Source organism: Diabrotica undecimpunctata, chromosome 8 (genome assembly GCF_040954645.1).
Source record: "Diabrotica undecimpunctata isolate CICGRU chromosome 8, icDiaUnde3, whole genome shotgun sequence".
NCBI lineage: Eukaryota > Metazoa > Arthropoda > Insecta > Coleoptera > Chrysomelidae > Diabrotica > Diabrotica undecimpunctata.
This window is the reverse complement of record NC_092810.1, coordinates 37,254,620-37,274,325: the sequence shown is the minus strand read 5'-3', so window position 1 is coordinate 37,274,325 and position 19,706 is coordinate 37,254,620. Positions and strand designations below refer to the sequence as shown.

General features: G+C 33.3%; 1 protein-coding gene across 4 annotated transcripts in view; it reads right to left on the bottom strand.

Moving 5' to 3' along the window:
* The window catches only part of LOC140447449 (uncharacterized), a 112,919-nt gene that overhangs the window by 27,017 nt on the left and 66,196 nt on the right, over window positions 1-19,706 (bottom strand). For 3 of the 4 annotated variants that reach the window (XM_072540097.1, XM_072540098.1, XM_072540099.1), the window contains exons 11-13: window positions 15,436-15,613; window positions 12,572-12,710; window positions 3,106-10,349 (exon numbers count right to left, since the gene is read on the bottom strand). In XM_072540097.1, coding sequence (XP_072396198.1) covers window positions 7,758-10,349; window positions 12,572-12,710; window positions 15,436-15,613 — 2,909 coding nt within the window. In that variant the 3' untranslated portion in view covers window positions 3,106-7,757. The remainder of the gene's footprint in view (window positions 1-3,105; window positions 10,350-12,571; window positions 12,711-15,435; window positions 15,614-19,706) is intronic. The other variant, XM_072540100.1, reaches the window with a different exon arrangement.

The window sequence follows — 19,706 nt, the reverse complement described above, 5'->3', positions numbered from 1 at the left end:
ATTATGTTGATGTTTATATCACAGAATAGAGAACTTAATTACCTTGCAAATGAGCTATTATACGACTCCTACTATCATAATTCGCCGGCTTAAGAAATAACGAATTTATTCCTTATATTTGTACAATACTGTATAACATTATTGCAAAATAAGGAATTTTAACAATCTTACCAGCACATTATTTTTTCTATCAGCAGAATATTCCGGCTCGGGCTCTTGATGTTGACTTATAATAATGGTATTCGTATCTACATCCAAAAATATTAACGTATTTTAACTCAGTCATTTACTACAGTCTTGAAATATTCAAAATTAATAATTATTATTGTGTTTGCGAGGGTAACTTCGTCAATAATATAGATATCGTTAAGATAAATAAATGTCGTCATTCGTTCATTATATATTTATTGTAAAAAATATAGTACGTACAATAAGAACATTAAAAAATTAATAAACTCGATGTTGGAACACAGCTTTTAACGTAAATAATATGAAAAGGAACAAAAAGTCATCTCGACTACACTAAATTTAAAAAATAAAATATTTGTTAATTCTAATACATACTAACAAACATCGTCATAATCCGAATATCGGGGAATTCCCCTAAACAAAAGAGGTTTAGTCGATACTATTTCATTTATTTGTTTTGTAGTTAGTAATTAAAAGTGTTTTATAACTGCAAATAGTGTAGACGTCATCATTAAATATGAATGTTTAGAAGAGGATAGAAGCCGAACAACTGTGCAACATAATAAAAAAATGGAAACAAGAAACCAGCGTCGCAAATAAATTTTAAGCTAGAAATACGAAAACGTTAAGTATAGGAGAAGAACGATGTATTTTTATAAAAATAAAAAATGGTTCAAGAACTGCGTACTATTGAAGTACAAAAGTGCTGTAACAAGATAAAACATACAACGGATATTACGAAAGAATAACTTTCATAATAGAATAGCTAGTAAGTACCTAATCTTACGACAGTCAAAATAACGCAAAAATTAACAGAATTTACCAAGAACCATCTTGCAAAAGATTTTCCTTCTTCAAACATGTGCTCTTTCTTGACGAAAGCAAATTTTATCATACTAGATTGAAAACAAATTTAAATAAAAGCGTTGAGAAGTTAGGTATTGTAGATACTTTTGTCTTCTACAATGATAACGATTCAAAGCTTCCGCACAAATTGTTAAATAATGGCTATTATGTAATTGACGGAAGGTAATTCAAACACCGAAATAATCAGCTGACTTAAATGCAATTAGTAATTTGTTTCTGTAATTTAGTTTTCCTTATTGAGTTCAGATCCGTAAACATGATATTCACAATAAAGAAGATCTTAAAACTTCTCTTCTAGAAAAATGGAGTAAAATTAGTCCTAATTATTGTAAAAAATTAGTGAAATCAATTCCAACCGAGCTCAAAGGAGGTATTATCTCCCAAGTACTAACAAGACGTTTATAAAAATTTACCTACTAAATTATGGTAATGAAGTGGAGATTGGCGATTTTTATTGTGAGCATTAGTATTAACAAATACCCACACTAATTTTTTAAAATTTCTTTAGTTGGAAGACTTTTGTTTAATTTATTTTCATATTATTTATGTTAAAAGTTGTGTTGCAACATTGAATTTATTAATTTTAAATGTAGATATTTTTCGCAATAAACATATTTTAAACGAATGATCATATTTACTGTGAGCCACTGTATAAATTGTACCGTTGATTAAAATACGATTGTACTACAAAGGCATACTAATTAACTAATCATAAAAGAAGTAGAAAACTAATTATATTTTTGGAAAAATGTTTACACTGTTAATGTTAAAATGATTGGGATTGTTGGCCGCGTTTATTAATTTTTTGGAAAAAAATAACTCACCTTCTTTATTTTCTTGTAACTCGTTAGCAAGTTCCAATAAAATCCTCCCTCTTGTTCGAGGTACCTTGGCCATAACATCATTGTTTGATTTACTGAAGACAATAATGTAATAATAATTGAAATTATAGTCTAAATTAAAATTAGATATTTTTAAACTTACCTTTTTAATCCTGGCAGTTCTGACATATTTATAAAAGTCAGAATAGATCATGTATACCACAACCACATGTATTTATACACAAAGCAAAACGAATTTCTAAAATAGGTAAACTGTATAATGTGTATAATCGTACTATACTGAGAAATGAGACAGAGTTCGACCAGCTTGTTAATCGCCGAAAAAAAGTCATAAAACTCGGGAAACCACCGGAGGAAAGCGATTACGCATTAATAATCTTTATCAATACCAATACTATTAAAAAATATCAGAGAAGGTAAAATACAACAAAAACAGAACAGAAACCTAATAACTGTACAGTACATAATAAAAAGACTAAATGAAAAAGGGCAAATAAATTTCAATCTAGAAATACGAAAGAGTTAAGTATAAGAAGTATGAATCATATTTCGCGATCACTATAATAACACGATCAATTTGGCAAAATCTACGGAGGTGGACCCGCACTTGCAACATCATATAAAATATGCAAATGAGTCCATAGAGTACGTTCACTGTATGGAGGCAAACAAGAACTACACAAATAAAATAATTGTATAAAATTAGGTTAATAAATAATTACCCCTCTTTCTTTGCCTTTATAATATACATCAAAATAAGGTTAATGATGCATTATATGTGCACACACTACATCTAGTTTTGGTGGAGCGAGGGACGTCTGTTGTATATACGGAGGCAAAAAGGATACAAATGCATATATATGTATATATATATATATATATATATATATATATATATATATATATATATATATATATGGTATTAATAATTTGATTCTTTGTTCAGTAGTGTAATTCCTGTAATGTTATTAGATATAGGTGTAAGCATGTTAAAACAGATCACTTCTTGAGATACATTCCGTCACCAGAAACCGCTGTTGTTAAAGTAGTTAATAAAATTTGCACAAACAATAGACTTTAGTGTTGTATATAGAAATTCGTTTTGTAAAACCGGTGTGAAGCAAATGTTTTGTAATTAGTATCGCATATGATCTTATAAAAAATATCACACACAGAACACACGTGCAGCTACCACCAATAGACTTACTATGAAAATATTCAGGATTATAATAAATGTAGCAGCCGGCGATCCATTATCAAAAAATGAATTATTAAAAAACTTGAAAAATTTAAAAAAGACGCTCATCTGAGCTAATATGCAAAATGACGTATATCTAAGTTACATACTACACAACAATTAAAATATTTAATAAATGAGAAGATTTCTTCGTGATGCTTGAAGTTTCTTCATTCTTCAGTCGATTTTCTTCATTTTTCAGTTCTGTTTTCGTGCTTCCTCAGTAGTTGTGGTTAGTCAGTGTAAAAATATATTTATCTCAATAATGTTAGTAAAATAAATTAAATAAAGTGATTCACAGCCATAAAGAAAAATAATAATAATATGAAAAAGTAGGCCCGTCAAATGAACATTAAATAAGAACAAATTCAGTCATTCATTTAAATATTTATAATACTAAAAACTATTTTTTTTTCTTAGTAAATATTTCATTTTTGTCAAGAGCTACACAAATAGAAGGTAGGAGGTACCATTTTCGTCTGTTTTTATCTTGATCAGTGATGAATAGCATTTTGTATTGTATATAACAGTTGGAAATACCACTACTGAATTAAGTTGCAATGAGGATCATTCTAGAATTCATTGAGATTAAAAAACGTCCCGATTGTCTTAACAAAAGAGATGACAACCGATTACATTAACACGTAGACTCTCCTAAGCCACAACAAATTAAAGCAATATCCCCTTTCGTCATCTTCGTATCAATTGCCAGCCAATCTGGAAAACAATACTATAATTGTCTGCAACGACAACATACTAAAAAGTATGGATATTATTCTTTTTGTTTGATTATTGACTTACTCTGAATAACAATGTATAATGTATGTAACGATAAATGTTGAATGAGATCCTAAGTTAAGTAAGATTGAAGTAAGTTTTGAAAAATTACAAAGAGGAACATACGAGAGAGTTCACTGAGATCGAAAAACGTCCAGATTTTCTCAATAAAAAAAGTGACACAGCCTATTATCTTAACACTTAAGACTCTCTAAACCACCACAAACTATACTCTTCCTCTTCTTCGAATCAGTCTAACCAAGCAATTGCCAACAAATTAAATTAACAATAAAACAATAATTGTCTAAAAGGCTTTAGGTTAACTAAGACTGAAGTAACTATTGAAAAACTCCAAAACTATAACTTCGGATATATTTCTTGACTTACGATCATCCTAGTTATTGAGATCAAACACGCCCCGATTGTCTCAACAAGTGATGTCCGATACAAACTAATACGTGCAAAATCTCGTCCCACTTCTTCGTATCAACCGCCTACAAACTGTAAAAAACGGTACTTTAGGAGCCGTTGAGTACTAGTAAAAGTACTAGTAAAGTACTACAAAACAAAATTCAAAAGGACGAGAACGAACCTTCAAGAAAACGTTTTATATTTGACGAAATTTGCAAATGTTAATTTTATAATTTTAATTTAGCTATTCATCACTAAATTGGTAAAATTGTTTCACCATTTTTTTAACTAATGACAAATTGACATTAACTATAACTTTATGGCACTTCATGTGTATTGTCTTTTTATAAATGAAACCCCGTCATTAAATGATTTTGGTTTTTATAAAGTCTCTTTCTACGTAGACTACGCCTACGACGAAGTACGGAATGCGAAGAATGTGGCCAAAATACGTTATAAGATACGGACTTGGAAGATTCATAAAAATGCGTTAATAGGAATCTTTAATATGAACACAAAATGCCTATTGAAGCAGAAGAGTAGGAGATAAAGAATATGCAGATTTTTTGTTATTGCGGTAAAATGTGGCCAAGATAACGAGAAATTATCAAGTTTTTCTGTTGTCCTCTTTGATTACAAATGGTGATCAGCTGTAATGACTAACTTAGCCTTAAATGTCCTATTTCAATATGTTAGAGGGTGCCCACATAGTACGATCAACAAAAATGTGTTGTTAAGCAATGTTTAGTATGAAATATCGGATAAAAAAATTAGAATTTTATAAGAGGCCAAACAGATGGCTATAAAAAGTACAAAATGCCTATTGGAGAAGTCGAACGTATCTGCTGTACTAATGGAAAAACTGCGGTATCTATGTTAATTCGATGAGGAGAGGATAAACTATTTCTCCTGATATCTCGTATACGGAAGTATAATTGCGTCTTAGAGCGCATTTTAAACTAGCATTACCATCTATGAAGAATTCTATACTGTGGATAAAAAAATCATTTAATGACTGGAAATTTTGACAAAAATTGTCTAAAAGCCCAATAAAGCTTCAGTGTGAGTAAATCTTTAATTATTAATAAATTCCCTGACCTCTTTAACATTCAAAAATAATTGAAAATATATTTATGTTACGGTAAATTGGATTAATCCGGTTATTATGCATAATCACCACTGAACTTGTTAAATGTGATAAATTCTTCAATGAATATATAAAATTAACTGGTAAGTTTATATAATTCCCAACTCATAATGGCGAATGTGATGAAAGTACGTTATTTTTAATTATTAGCGGTCTCTATTGATGTCGCATGCACTCTCTTGGTTTCTTAGGCGGTCCCTTTGGCAAGCCTCAAACACCTACAGACACCTACAGTAGTACGTCCAAACTCGTGCTTGGTATACGCTTTTTCGCTAGTCTCTTCTATTTTATGAAATATTGAATGATGACTGGTATGATTGAGCATTTTAACTCCAAGCTAGGTAATATTATGAACAATAAGAAAGCAAACAGTAGTTTTCTGACAAAAGAAACATCTAAGTTTTAAAAAAGTGAGTAATAGTAAAAAAATAGTGGAAAAACACCAGAAAATTATCAAAGACTAAAAGCTCAAGTGTTATGATTTTACGTGTACTTTGAAGAATTTTTTACCATAATTCACGGGCACACTTATTCGTTTCGAATATTGGCCAACATTCTGGCTATAATTATTTTATTAACTAATGCTTTAAATAGATTAGTTGTTGTTGTGGAGAACCATTTCCTCAGGTTTTTTAACCATGATATTCTTCTTCTCCCAATTCCTCGCTTTCCGAATACTTTGTCTTGAAGGATTATTTTCAGTAATCTGTATTTAGTGCCGTTTCTCATTATGTGTCTGAGATATTCTAACTTTCTCCTTTTAATCGTATACATCACTTCTCTTTCTTTCCCCATTCTTCGTAGTACAGTCTCGTTGGTTATCTTGTCCGTCCATGATATCCTTAGGATTCTTCTGTATAGACACATCTCTCTATCAAGTCTCGCTAAGACTTCAAGTTTTTTCTCCATCGCTTCAGTGAGTGTCCAGGATTCAACTACGTAGTATAATATCGAGAAGATATAATATCGTAGCAGCCTTACTTTTATCTCCAGATTAAGGTTGTGGCTTTTAAAGAGTTTGGCCATGTTGTTGAATGCACTCCTAGCCTTCTCTATTCTACATTTTACTTTTTGTGAGTGATCCCATTGTTCGTTTACTATTGTTCCAAGATAGGTAAACTGTTTTACTCGGTCCACTGGTGTATTCTTGATAAGCAGTTGGACATTAATTTTATTTTGGCTGATGACCATAAATTTAGTTTTTGTAATGTTTACTTGTAGTCCAAATCTTTCACTTACTTGATTTACTTTGTTTATTAGTTGCTGTAAACTTGCCTCTTCTCTTGCCAGTTCTCTTGCCGGATCTTGGTCTCCGATATCCATGATCAGTAAGAGAATTTGTGTTGTGTTTTACAGCCATTATGATTGTACTAGAGATATCCATAGGGATCTTTAATATAGTGGTTTCTCGTTGCCTTCTATATTCGTATGCCGTTGACCAAACCACTAATTCTTCCGCCTTTGGGGCCGGTTTCTCAGCCCCAAGACAAAAGAGTGCCCTACCACATACCAACTCGTCCGCACGAAGCCGTTGGACAGCAAGTGGGGGATTGCTTATACCGGCAATCATTCGGTGAATTACCTGTTGGTTCACGGGAGGTATTAAGGCACACTTATTAGTAGGCATTATTTTGTATGATCTCTAAGAATAAAATTGTCTGATTAGGTCTTTCATTTCACAAGACATGTCAGTCGCTTATTCTAATATATTATTCGCAGCCTCTCATACCATAGTAGAGTGGAGTAGGAGTTCAACGAAAAACTCCTTCTGACTAGTAACTCAAAAAAATGAGCTGAATTCTACTGACACAATCAGTCAATATATATGTATCACATTCATAATTAAGAGTTGAAAATTATATATATCGTCGGTAAATTTGATAAATACTGAAGAGTTTATCACATTTACCAAGTTTATTGGTGAATTACGCATAATCACTGATTCATTTACATTTACCGTAACATATATATTTCAAAATTTCAATTAGATTAAACTTCGAAGGATACCTTCAAAAATTATCGCCTAGAAATTCTACCATTGAAAATTTAAGCTTTAAAAAAATTCAATAACGTTATATTATATACAAGAGCTAAAAGTAACATCACAATAATTGTTATATTCCCGTTTTTTAGGATTATAACAATATCAAATATTCATAATCTAACGGTACTTTTGGGAAATATGAAATGCTGCAATAGTTAATCTTGCCATACCAAAAGATTTGTTCTTATTTCTAGTCTTTAAAGCCAATACTGAATTAAATGATATTGTTTGAATTTAGCCAATTTAATCTTTCTTTCTTCGTCTTCCTCTCTTTTCTTTCTTCACTTTTCCAGTGGGTTCTTGGTGCGCCGTTGACATCGGTTGGGCACTATGCGCTTGTTGCGTATTCATAACGTTGACGTCGAACGTAGTAGTTCCATTTACTGGTACTAGGATAGAAGGGAAGTACGACAGACTCGGGCACGGGAAAAACGGATAAGGAACATTATTCATGTGATAGTTTATGGTGGGATTATTGTAGGTATGATTATTGTACTGTTCGGTGATAATTTTTTGTTGGGGATGTGAGGTAGTGGGTACGGGAGGCGGGGGCATTTCTTTCTTTTGAGCGGGAGTTTTGAAGGTCCTGGGTGGCGGTTCAAGAGTTTCTTGTATTTCGGCTATACTGATAGCCGGTGTGGCGGGATAACTTATATCTATCTTTTCGATTTTCTCCGCCCTAGCTCTTTTTAAGATTTCCTCCATCATTTCTGGAGCTATAATCTCCTCGTCTAGTTCGCTTCCTTTATTCACTGAATGTTTGCGTTTTTTAAGAGGAAGTCTGGTATATTCTTCTATGTTACTGTTGGCGTCTGTCTTTATTTCGACGTCTTGATACGAACAAGTGGATTGTTGAGATGTTACACCTACTTCTCTGGTGGTCGACTCAGATTCGGTAGTACGATCTTTCATAGGTTTAATCCAAACCAGTAATTCATTCATGGTCTGATCTGGGATAGGCTGCTGCGAAACTACTGTCTCCTCTGTAGATTTGAGCCAAACCAAAGACTCATTTATCGGCTGATTTGAACAGACAGTTTGGGATATTTTCCCAGTTGGTTTGGCCCATTCCATCGAATCGTTCATCGATTGATTTGGACGTTGAGCAGTTTCAATTGGTTTTATCCAAGCAATCGGTTGAGCTTGAGAAACAGTTGTGACAACTGTATCATCGGAAGATTTGATCCAAACCATTGAGTCAGTCGCTGGTTGAGTAGAAGTCACGGTTTGAGGTGTATCAACTGTTTTTATCCAAATAACTGGATCACTTGTTTGATTTTGACAAATAGGTTCGACTGTTTCTAGCGTAGGTTTCAGCCAAACCACCGATTCGTTGATTGGGTGATTAGAACTGACGGTTTGAGGTGTATCAATTGTTTCGACGATAGGCTTGATCCAAACGACAGGTTTGTTTGTCAGTTCTTTTCGACTGGTCGACTGAGATGTGGGAGCTGTGTCCTGGTTAAGTTGAATCGTTGATGCAGGCATTGTTTGTTTTGCACATACTATACCTTCAGCAGGTTTAACGTAAATTGGTGTGTTTGAAGAGATAGTTGAAGAATTATCAACGGTATTATCTGCTTGTTTGTCCCAATGACTTGGTTCATTTATTGGACAGATAGGAACTGTGGCATCTGCAGCTTTAACCCAAGTTAACGAATTTGAAATGGCTGTTTCTTTAATCGGTTCAACCCAAACGTTTATTGCCTGATTTTGGCAGACAGACGTAACAATAGAATCTTCAGATTGTTTAGTCCAAACCACAGAATCATTCTGAGATGTAGCAACTGTCGTTTCGATGGGTTTGATCCACATCATTGACTCACAGACAGAGTGAGTTGACACAACTGTGTCTTCTACAGATTTAACCCAAATCAATGATTCGTTTATGGTGTCATTTTGGTGAAGGGACTCCGATGTCACAACTGTACTTTCGATAGGATTAACCCAAATTATCGATTGGTTTTGATGTTTATCTGAAGTTATTGATTGTGACGCAATGATAGTATCGATAGTTTTGTCCCAAACCATCGGTTCGTTAGTTTCTTGACCACCTGGACTCGCTTCAGTAACGCACTGTTCAGCAATTTCGATCCAAACAGTTGCTTCGCTAACTTCTTTTCTTGCTTCTTCGTTCATTGGCGCATGTTGATTCTCTTGAGCTTCTTCTTTCTTCTCTATGAGTTCTTGGTTATCTAGTATTAAATTATTTTCAATATCTATATCGTCAGATTCCTGAAACGAATCTGATTTATCAGCAAAATTAGAATTATCTGAAAAGTAAGAGTAATTAGGAGAATGTGGACTAAAACAGTTCATAACAGGACTGGGAGAAAACTTTCTGAGATTCAGATTGTGTAAATCTGAAGGTATAGTTGAAACTTTGGCGACTTCTTCTTTTCCCATGGTCTTCTCGAATTCTTCAACCTCCGGCACGATAGCCGGTTGCTGGACGATATCTAAACTGTTGGGAGCGGATGTGCTAGTTGTAGCAATCTTTTCCACGGTTTTATTAACTGAATTTAGACCTACAAACAATAACCTATGGTTGTTGTCGGTCTTTTCTTTATCAGAAATCTTGAAACAGAACGGATTAGATGATATTTTAGGAATGTCGCTCGTTTTATATATATGGAGCTTTTTGAATTCCAACAAAAGTTTATTACAACACATACTTTCACAAATAGGTGGAATTAAGTCGTCTTTTTTTGAATCTACTGTACCTTCATTTATTAGTTCCGGCAACGGTAAATTACGAAGCCTCCAGTGCGAACCGTCATTAAAATGTACTATGTCTCCTTTGCACGATAAAGGATTAGATTTGTCGTAATCGATCTGGAACAAAAAGATAAGTTAGAGCTGTGTTAAAATGACTTAAATTAAGGTAAAAGATCAACGTTCTTTATTAAAATTTTGAAATTGTTCCGCAGGTCATACGTCTTCACCTGGGGTATACGAACCCTATATCGAAGCGGTAAACTAAAGAAACTATTTAGCTATCAGATTACCATACAGATATTATAACTGCTCAAGAGGTGCGGTAAATAGGTCAAGAAACATAATTTCATAATATAGAAAACGCCAAGATACATATAAAGTTGCTAAAATTTCAAACATAGATTAGACATTAGATTATGTCAGCTTTAATGAACATTGTAACAAATCATCATCCCTATGGTGATGCCTATTGGAGCATGAAGGATGAACTAGCCATGGGCATCAGCAGATGTCAAGTGGTCTGTCTAATGCGTTTATGTGATCCAAGAAGTGTTTTATAATCTGATACACAAACTTAGATAAAACAGATACAGTATTTGTTAGTTAGTTTTTAAGAGAGTTGAGTTTTAAACTTCAAAGAATAAATAACCCAAGAGAAAAAGTAAATTAGTGGTTTTATTAGTTATTAACGGTGTTGTTTGAGAACTGATGATAAACTTCTGCACGAATAACGAACTAATACACAACACAAAACCAACATAAATATATATTTAATAACACCCGTGGACAAAGATCTATGATAGATTATGTTATAACCAACAGAGATATACATCCATCAAAAATAATCGACGTAAGATGCCTTAACTCAGCTACAGAATCACTTGGAGAGAGGAAAGTAAAGAACACTAACATATCAAAAAAGAAAACACCATGGTTTAGAGAGGAAGTGAATACAAAATGTGAAGAAAAGAAGAAAGCCTTTTTACAATACAGAACACAACAAACACAACAGGCATACAACCACTATAAACGAATCGGTAGTTTCTAGTTGAGAGTCTTTGTATAAAGGACTCCCAAAAAGTCCACTATTGAGTTAGCCCGATGTTGAGGAGCTTCTGAATATTATTGAATGAGTTTTATTCGCCTTTCGGATAACTAACCACTTGTTGTACCAGTTTCGACTAAAAATAATAGAATCAAGAAAACTAAATTTTTGAGGATATCAAAAACCCAAAATAATGATGAAAGCCTGAAAATTAACGGTAAAACAAGTTGAAAACTACAATTATCTTGGCACAATAATTAATCACACAAACGATTACTCCAAAGAAATCAAAGTTCTAATAGAGAAACCACGAACAAACTTCAGTAAAATGAGGAAGGTACTTTGTGCAAGACAAGAGAACTGAAATTAGACTTGAGATTTAGGCTAACAAGGTGTTATATTTTCTTGACTCTGTTTTACGGGATAGAAACATGGACACTTAACGCGTCAACTACTAGAAAGTTGGAAGCATTTGAACTGTGGGTGTATAGAAGAATCATAAAGATATCATGGACCGAGCATGTAACAAACAACGAAGTCATGAGAAGAGTCAATAAAAGAATGGAAATATTGGAAACCATGAAGACACGAAAGCTGCAATACCTGGGGCATGTTATGCGTAATGAAAGATACAACATATTTCAATTAATTATACAAGGGAAAATCCAGGGCAAGAGAAGTGTAGGAAGGAGAAGTATCTGATGGTTGCGTAACTTGAGGGAATGGAACGAATGTACATCAATCGATCTATTCAGAGCGGCAGCATCTAGGATCAGAATAGCCATGATGACTGCCAACCTCCGACGCGGAGATGGCACGTAAAGAAAGCTCAACAATTAATAAGGATCAAAGTAATAACTATGCCAGAAATAGGGCGAAAAAGAATAAATAAGCGAAGAAAAGTAGCTTATTTTGTTATTTTGGCCACATGTTTAGGAACGATAAGTATACTTTTCTTGAGTTGATCGTTGAAGGAAAGATCGAAGGAAGACGAGACATCGGACGAAAGAAGTTCTCTCTCTGTCTCTGCGAAACTTACACCAATAGTTCGATATCAGGGAGGTCAGTGTAGGGGAGATGCAGATACAGAATGTGTAAAAATGTTGTTTAGATTTCTATGGGTTGATTTGACCACGAAAAATTATGAAAGTGTAGATATTAACAAATTTTCGAGCACAAAAATGTGAAATATCTCCATACATGAGAGTAGTCTGTGGTATTAGAGGTCAAAAACTTTGAAAAATACTGATACAATGTCACAAACTAAATTTCTACCTAATATAGAAGTACTTACTCGCGCTAACGATGTTTCCGTTAATTTTTTATTTAATAGCCATCTATCAACTGACTCGTTCATATTATCCATGTCCAAATGCATGTTCTCCACCTCCACAAAAAGATCTCCTTGTAGGCATGCGTCAGTAGGTAGAACGCTAGAACAGAAAAATATGTTATATAAAGTTATACACGCACCAGCATGACATTATTCACGAATTATTTTCTATATTAAGTCTCTTTCCTACTCACAGAAACTAAATCAATGAACTTAATCCGCCTAAAACAGCATTCATCGAACAAAGACAGCCATAGGAGGATGGTCGGTGATTGATATTCCTAAATTCATTCGCCTTGTTTTGACAGCGTTTGTAGTTTATAAATTATTTTTGTCATTTAAATATTCAATCCTTTTTCGTACTTGAATACCGATATGGCAAGTTTTCAACTACCGTATACATTATTCAGTATGTGGAACAAAGATAACACTTAATTGTTTGAATAGAAGTGAGAGGCAGTCACCATCTCGAAAGAATATGTATGACTTTTAAACAGGGTTGCTATATTTCTGTTACATACAAATCCATTACAGTTCATTGTACAATGAAAATTAATATTGTCCCAAAAAAACTTAAATAAAGTAGCCATGTAATTGTTATTTTCTTGGTTGTAAAGTCGTTTGCGTGTTCAGTTTGTGCAAAAAATTAGTCGAGTATTGTTATAAAGTGTTTTTTTTACAGTGTGTACACTTGCCGGTGAATCCACGTAGTCAAATTTGCCTTTATTGTATGAAACAATGTGGCGTCCCTGGAGTCCAGAGGATAATAGGGCAATTTCGCCAGTTAATGAACCGGAATCAAATCGACAAGGAGGTGATCTCATTCAAGTATTAAAACCTGAACACCGTCAACGAATACATTTATCTACTGATGCAAAACAAATTATTGCTAATGTTTTTCAAATTCTAGTCGAAAAAAACATGGACAGTAACGAAGCCTTACATGAAACGGCAACTTTGACTAAAAAAACCATTATCCACAGTCAGAAAAATTATAAGTAATCCTATTATACCAAGATTAATAAGACGGGATAACAGTATTTCTCGGAAGCTCGATCGTGCAGATGAAGATCTTATTCGTCGCAAAGTGTATGCCTTGTATGAAGAACAAATTGTACCCACACTAGATATATTAGTTGACAGGCTTCACGTCGACAACATTGAAATTAAGTGCGGTAGAACAACTGTTTGGAAGTGTTTGCAACGTATAGGGTTTAAATACAAAAAAGTAGATAAAAGACAGGTACTTATGGAATCCAATCGTTTACGGATATGGCGAATGGAATATTTTAAACAAAATTAAACGGTATCGTCGAGAGAATCGACCTATTATTTATTTAGATCAAACGTGGTTTGATACTCACGATGGGTTCCAAATGCCTTATCTCTATCAGCTAAAAACATCAGTGATTCATGTCTCGATTACCATGACAACACAACTTCAGATATATTTGAAGACTGGTTCAAAAATAAGTTAATACCCAGCATACCCCTAATAGTGTTGTAGTTATGGACAATGCAACATATCATAGCAGGCAATTAAATAAAATTCCCAGTTCAAGCGATACGAAAATAACAATACAGAATTACTTGTATGACAAAGATATTTATTTTCACATAGATAATACTAAGAAGGATTTATTGTATTGGACATTTTAAAAAGTTTCGCATTGAAAAAAGAATACTTTTGTGATAATTATGCCGAAAATATGGGTCATACGATTTTAAGACTTCCACCATATTACTGTGTATTTAACCCAATCGAACATATGTGGCATCAACTTAAGTCAAGAGTTCGAAGAAATAATACTTCGCCACATTTAAATGCATCTGTCCTGCATTTAATTGAAAAGGAAGTACTCAAAATTGATGCGAATAGTTGGAAAAATGCAGTCTCACATATCATGAAAGCTGAGAATTCATATTTTCCTACAAATAATATACAAAATATTATCATCAATTTAAAAGACGACAGTGATAGTGACACAGATTTAACATAATATCTATGTGATGTAATATTTATACTCGTTTTGTGTCTGTGTGTGTTTTATGTTTTATTGGCACTGGTTTTCACAACCAACTGGCCAGTCAATTTCATAATGATTTTTTTAGACTATAACATCACTAACTCAGGGGAGTAATGTGTACTGTCTGTGTTAAGTAAATGTCTTGTTACTTTAGTAAAGTCGACGTCATTGTCTTTACAAAGAGACGATAATTGTATCCGAACGTCTGCGGTAGATAGGGAAAATCATAATTATTAATTAATACTGAAGAAGAAAGTGATTTTAAATTTACAAGAAAATGTTATTTTAAAATGTTTGTAGGTATTAAAAATGATGTCCAAGTTTAGATTCATGGCCTTCTAATAATTAAATAATACATTTAAAGTAAAAAGTAAATAAAAAAATACTTTTGCATTTGTTGATTTTGTATATTGAATAAGCTATCAATTTATGTATTTTTTCCCTTAATTATCTAGATATTTATTTAAATTAAATATGTAATGTAAATGCCAAATAAAATATAAAATTCGTTAAGCCGACCCTTTTTACTATTTACCTGAAGAGGCAAATCTCTTTATGGCGTCGACTTTATCAGCGGGATACTTTTAAATTCTGCATAAGTCAGTTCTTATAATTGTGAATGAAGTTTACCTATTAGCCACCCAATTGAACTTCATACAATTCAAATATGTATCCCAAATGTTGCAAGTTGTAATTCATATTGTTAAAAAATAGAAGAAATAATGTTTGTCGATTTTTGAATTAGAGGTCAAATCTGAATAAAGTTATGTACATATTTTTTATAATAGTTATAATTACCGGTACTTCGCCAAAGACTGCAAATTCATCATCCGGGGCGGTATTCGCCATTCGACCTTGGGTTTCTTTAGGATACCTTGTTGCTTGTTGAATTTGGGAACCGCTTTATCAGCACTCGGAGCTATGTCGACGCCTACTTCATCCGCGAAGCATATTCTCCTCTTTTTAGTTGGTACTTCTGAAAGATTTACACTATTAAGTTGACAAATAATACACATAATCTATTTAAGCAAGAATCCCTATTTCCCTGTATCACGTCATAACTTAAGAACGACTTTACCGATTTCATTCATCTTGTTTTTAAAAGTTTTTTAATACCGTGTAGAAGGTACTTACGGGGAGAGAATTGTAAAGAAGAAATGAAAAATTTCAGAAATCATAACGATTATTTAAATTTCGCGCGTTTAACAATTTTGCGTTCGACAATTCGAACAGAACAACCACGATTTAAATGTCCTGCTATGTAGTGCATAGATTAGTATGCCCGACTGTCACGCGGAGGCCCGGGTCTCAATTCCCCACCGGGGATTTTTTTTTTCTTTATGATTAACTTTTTATTTTTTATTCTGAATCTTATAAATGATTAAACAATGGATACAATTGAAATAAAATTATGATGAAATTGTCATGAAAACAGTTATATAATTATATCATTTGTAATAAGGTCACTAAAACCGTGGTTATCTGTATCTGTAGAGTAGGGAGGGCGAGTTAAGTTTCACAGCACTTAGGCCACAATTGACCCATTGTGCATCCTCCCAGGGAGCTGTCACCCTTAGCTCATTGTCCATCCTGCCATTTCTAGGAAGGTGGACAAGTCACCAGGAGACATCTCTCTTATGTGGGCAGGTGTGGGCCAGGACTCGCCGAACGCGTACTCTCGTATTAACGATAACTCTGGACATTCACATAGGACATGCTCTACAGTTTCGTCTTATCGTTCACACTTCCTACATAGAGGTGTGTCTGCTAGCCCCAGTGTGTGGAGGTGTTTGCTTAGTTGACAATGACCAGTTAAAAAAACCAACTGCCAAACGTAGATTTTTCCTGGTCATTCCCAAGTACTTCTTTGATGTTGACTCTTCAAGGTTACTTAGTGTTACCCTGGCAAGTTTACATCCTTTCCCTTCTTCCCATCTTTTTACGGTTTGCGTATGGGAGTGACATTTGACAATTTCCGCGATTGTTGTAGTTGACCAACCAAAAAGATCCGCAGGTCGTAAGAGTCTTAGGCCTGCCGCCTTCCTAGATACTTGGTCAGCAATGCGGTTGCCTTTATTCCTATTGTGTCCTTTAACCCACCTCAGGATGATGGTATTACCATCCGAGGCTTGAGTTAGTGACTCGTGACACTCCATTACTAAACCTGATGTGACACGTGGTCTATTCAAGGTTAGTACCGCTTGTCTGCTATCTGTGCAGATCATTATAGTTTTCCCTGCTATACCTTTTTGGGTTATCTCTTTTGCGGCTATGGAGATACCAGTCAGTTCTGTCTGAACTATGCTGGCATTTTTGTCCATACCCCACTTTATTCTTAGGTTCACTGATCTGGAGTATATCCCGCATCCTGAGCCTTCTTTCATTTTGTAAAAAAAAACCGTGGCTACCTTCACGTCTATTTATTTTAATACACATGTCCGGTTTTAGGTTGATGTTAAATTTTTAACATTTTTATCGATTTCATGTTCATATTTTTTCACAAACATAACATTTCTCTGTTATTTGGAAATTTTCTATATAAAACTGTCCCTAAGCAAATTTTATTAAATTTTGAGAATGTATCTTAATAAAATGAAGGGCAATAGTACATTAAATATGTATCTTTAACAAACCCACACATGTTCCTCTTGGTTTTTGAGTTATAGACAATTATCTGCAAAGCTGTAACAGGGCTGTTGCAGCTACACAGGGGAATGTTTTTATGGACAAAAACAATTATTTTTGTTAATTTTAATTTGACAGTATTTTTAAGATCATAATAAATAAGTCAGTCATAATAAAAAATATAAAAACAAAAAAACATTACTTCTGCTAATTAACCCTTCAGTGCGGTGTACTTGTATATGAGTATTATAAAATCCGTGCCATCAGTATGAACCACTGTGGATTAATTGAATGCGGAATCCACACCATTAGAAATTTTTGAAAGTTCCTTTACTAGTGAGGTTGTACACAAAATTCTGGATGAAACAAACAAATTTGCCCTACAAGAACATCAGAAAGAAAAATCGCGAACTAAGTGGACAGATATAAGAAATGAAGAATTGTATGTTTTCTTGAGGTTAACATTTCTGATGCCAAAAACAAAAAATTTATCCCTTCATGAATATTGGAGTAAGAATCCACTATTACGTACACCTATTTCTGCTGAAGCGATGTCATGGGATCGATATCAAAATATTTTGAAGATGTTACATTTTTGTGACAACTCAGTTCAACGTGAAAATGATGTTCTCCTCAAAGTTAGGATGTTGGTAGATCATTTCAAAACAAAATTTATCAATATCTTTGAACCTTTCAATAACGTATGTCTTGACGAAAGTTTGCTTTTATTCAAGGGAAGATTATTTTTCAAACAGTACATACCATCTAAATGTCACCGTTTTGGCCATAAAACTTTTTTTACTCGTAGACTGCAAAACCGGATATATTTGTGATTTTATTATATATACGGGTTAGATTACTTATAGCTCCGATATTGGAAATTTAGAAAAATCGGGTTATACTGTAACAACCCTAATGAATAAATATTTAGACAAAGGTCACAAGCTATTCGTAGATAACTGGTACTCAAGTCCAGAACTGTTTTATTGGTTATACAATAGAAACGCCGGAGCTTGTGGCACGGTAAAGAAGAGTAGGAGAAATATGCCTGCATTGTTTGAAAAATTGGCTAAAAACGAATTAACTTTCAAAAGCGATGGCAAAATGTTAGCTATGAAGTGGAAATACAAAAGAGAGGTATTACTACTCTACTATAAAAAAGACTACTCTACACGAAGCTGATATGGGAAAACAGCAAAAAAATGCACAGATACTGGACATAAAAAATGAAACCGACTTGTATTATAGACAATAATAAATATATGGGCGGAGTCGATAAAAGTGATATGATATTGTGTTCAATTGAATGTGTTCGAAAAACGACGAAGTGGTATAATTTTTTTTTCTATTTCATGGACATGTCTCTTCTAAACTCCTACTATTTGTACAAATTTCCAAATAATAAAAAAAATTCAGTAGCAGATTTCCAAATCAACCTAATTTTTGAGATTTTAGAAAAATACAGGGGAAGTTCTGGTACTAGTGGCTGTTCTTTATCTGGAAGCGTTATGTAAAATCCGTTAACTTGATCGTTCAAGTTACCACAGTCCTTCATTTATTCCAAGGTATTTCCAGATACCGTTGTGATAAATGTGATGTTTCGGCGACTATCACAATAAAAAAGTATACTGGAAGCAAGTTATTTATTTAAAATCAATACCTAGATGTATTTTTGCAACAATTTTAATATTTGACACGATAAATATTGGTTTAATCTAAAAAATAAATGTTTCAATTACAGATTTTTTTATTATTTATTGCTAAAAATAACCATTGTTATATTGTAATACAATATAACAATTGTTCGACATTCCAGCAAAATCATCCGTAATTACGGGCACGATTTCCAGAAAAACGGTAGTAGAATGTACGATAAACGTGGAGAGACGGCCGCACTGAAAGGGTTAATTATCACAACCGATATTTTAGGTTGACATAATACTTTGAAAAATTGGTACTTTTGAAGTAACTAAAGTGATATTAATTAAATAATTTTATTAAAAATCCTTTATAAAAGGTATATAATTTAAAAAACCCAATCGGGCTATATCACATAACGTTTTCGGAATCCATATTCCATCATCAGTGCACTAGGTGGGTATACATGTATGCACTGATGATGGAATATGGATTCCGAAAACGTTTTGTGATATAGCCCGATTGGGTTTTTTAAATTATATACCTTTTATAAAAGATTTTTAATAAAATTTTTTGTTATATATGGTATACAGCCAACTACAGGAACTTAGATTCCTTGTGGATGATATTAATTATTCGATGACTTACAAAAAATTAGTGTTAACATTGTTATTCAGGAAAAAGCTTTCGATAAACTAATTTCTCAAAAACCGCACAGATATAGGAAAATAATCTTTTTAGACAAAAATCTGGATCTAAAGTGGGCTATTTTGTTTAGATACCACTGTGTCTTCTAGTGAACCCAG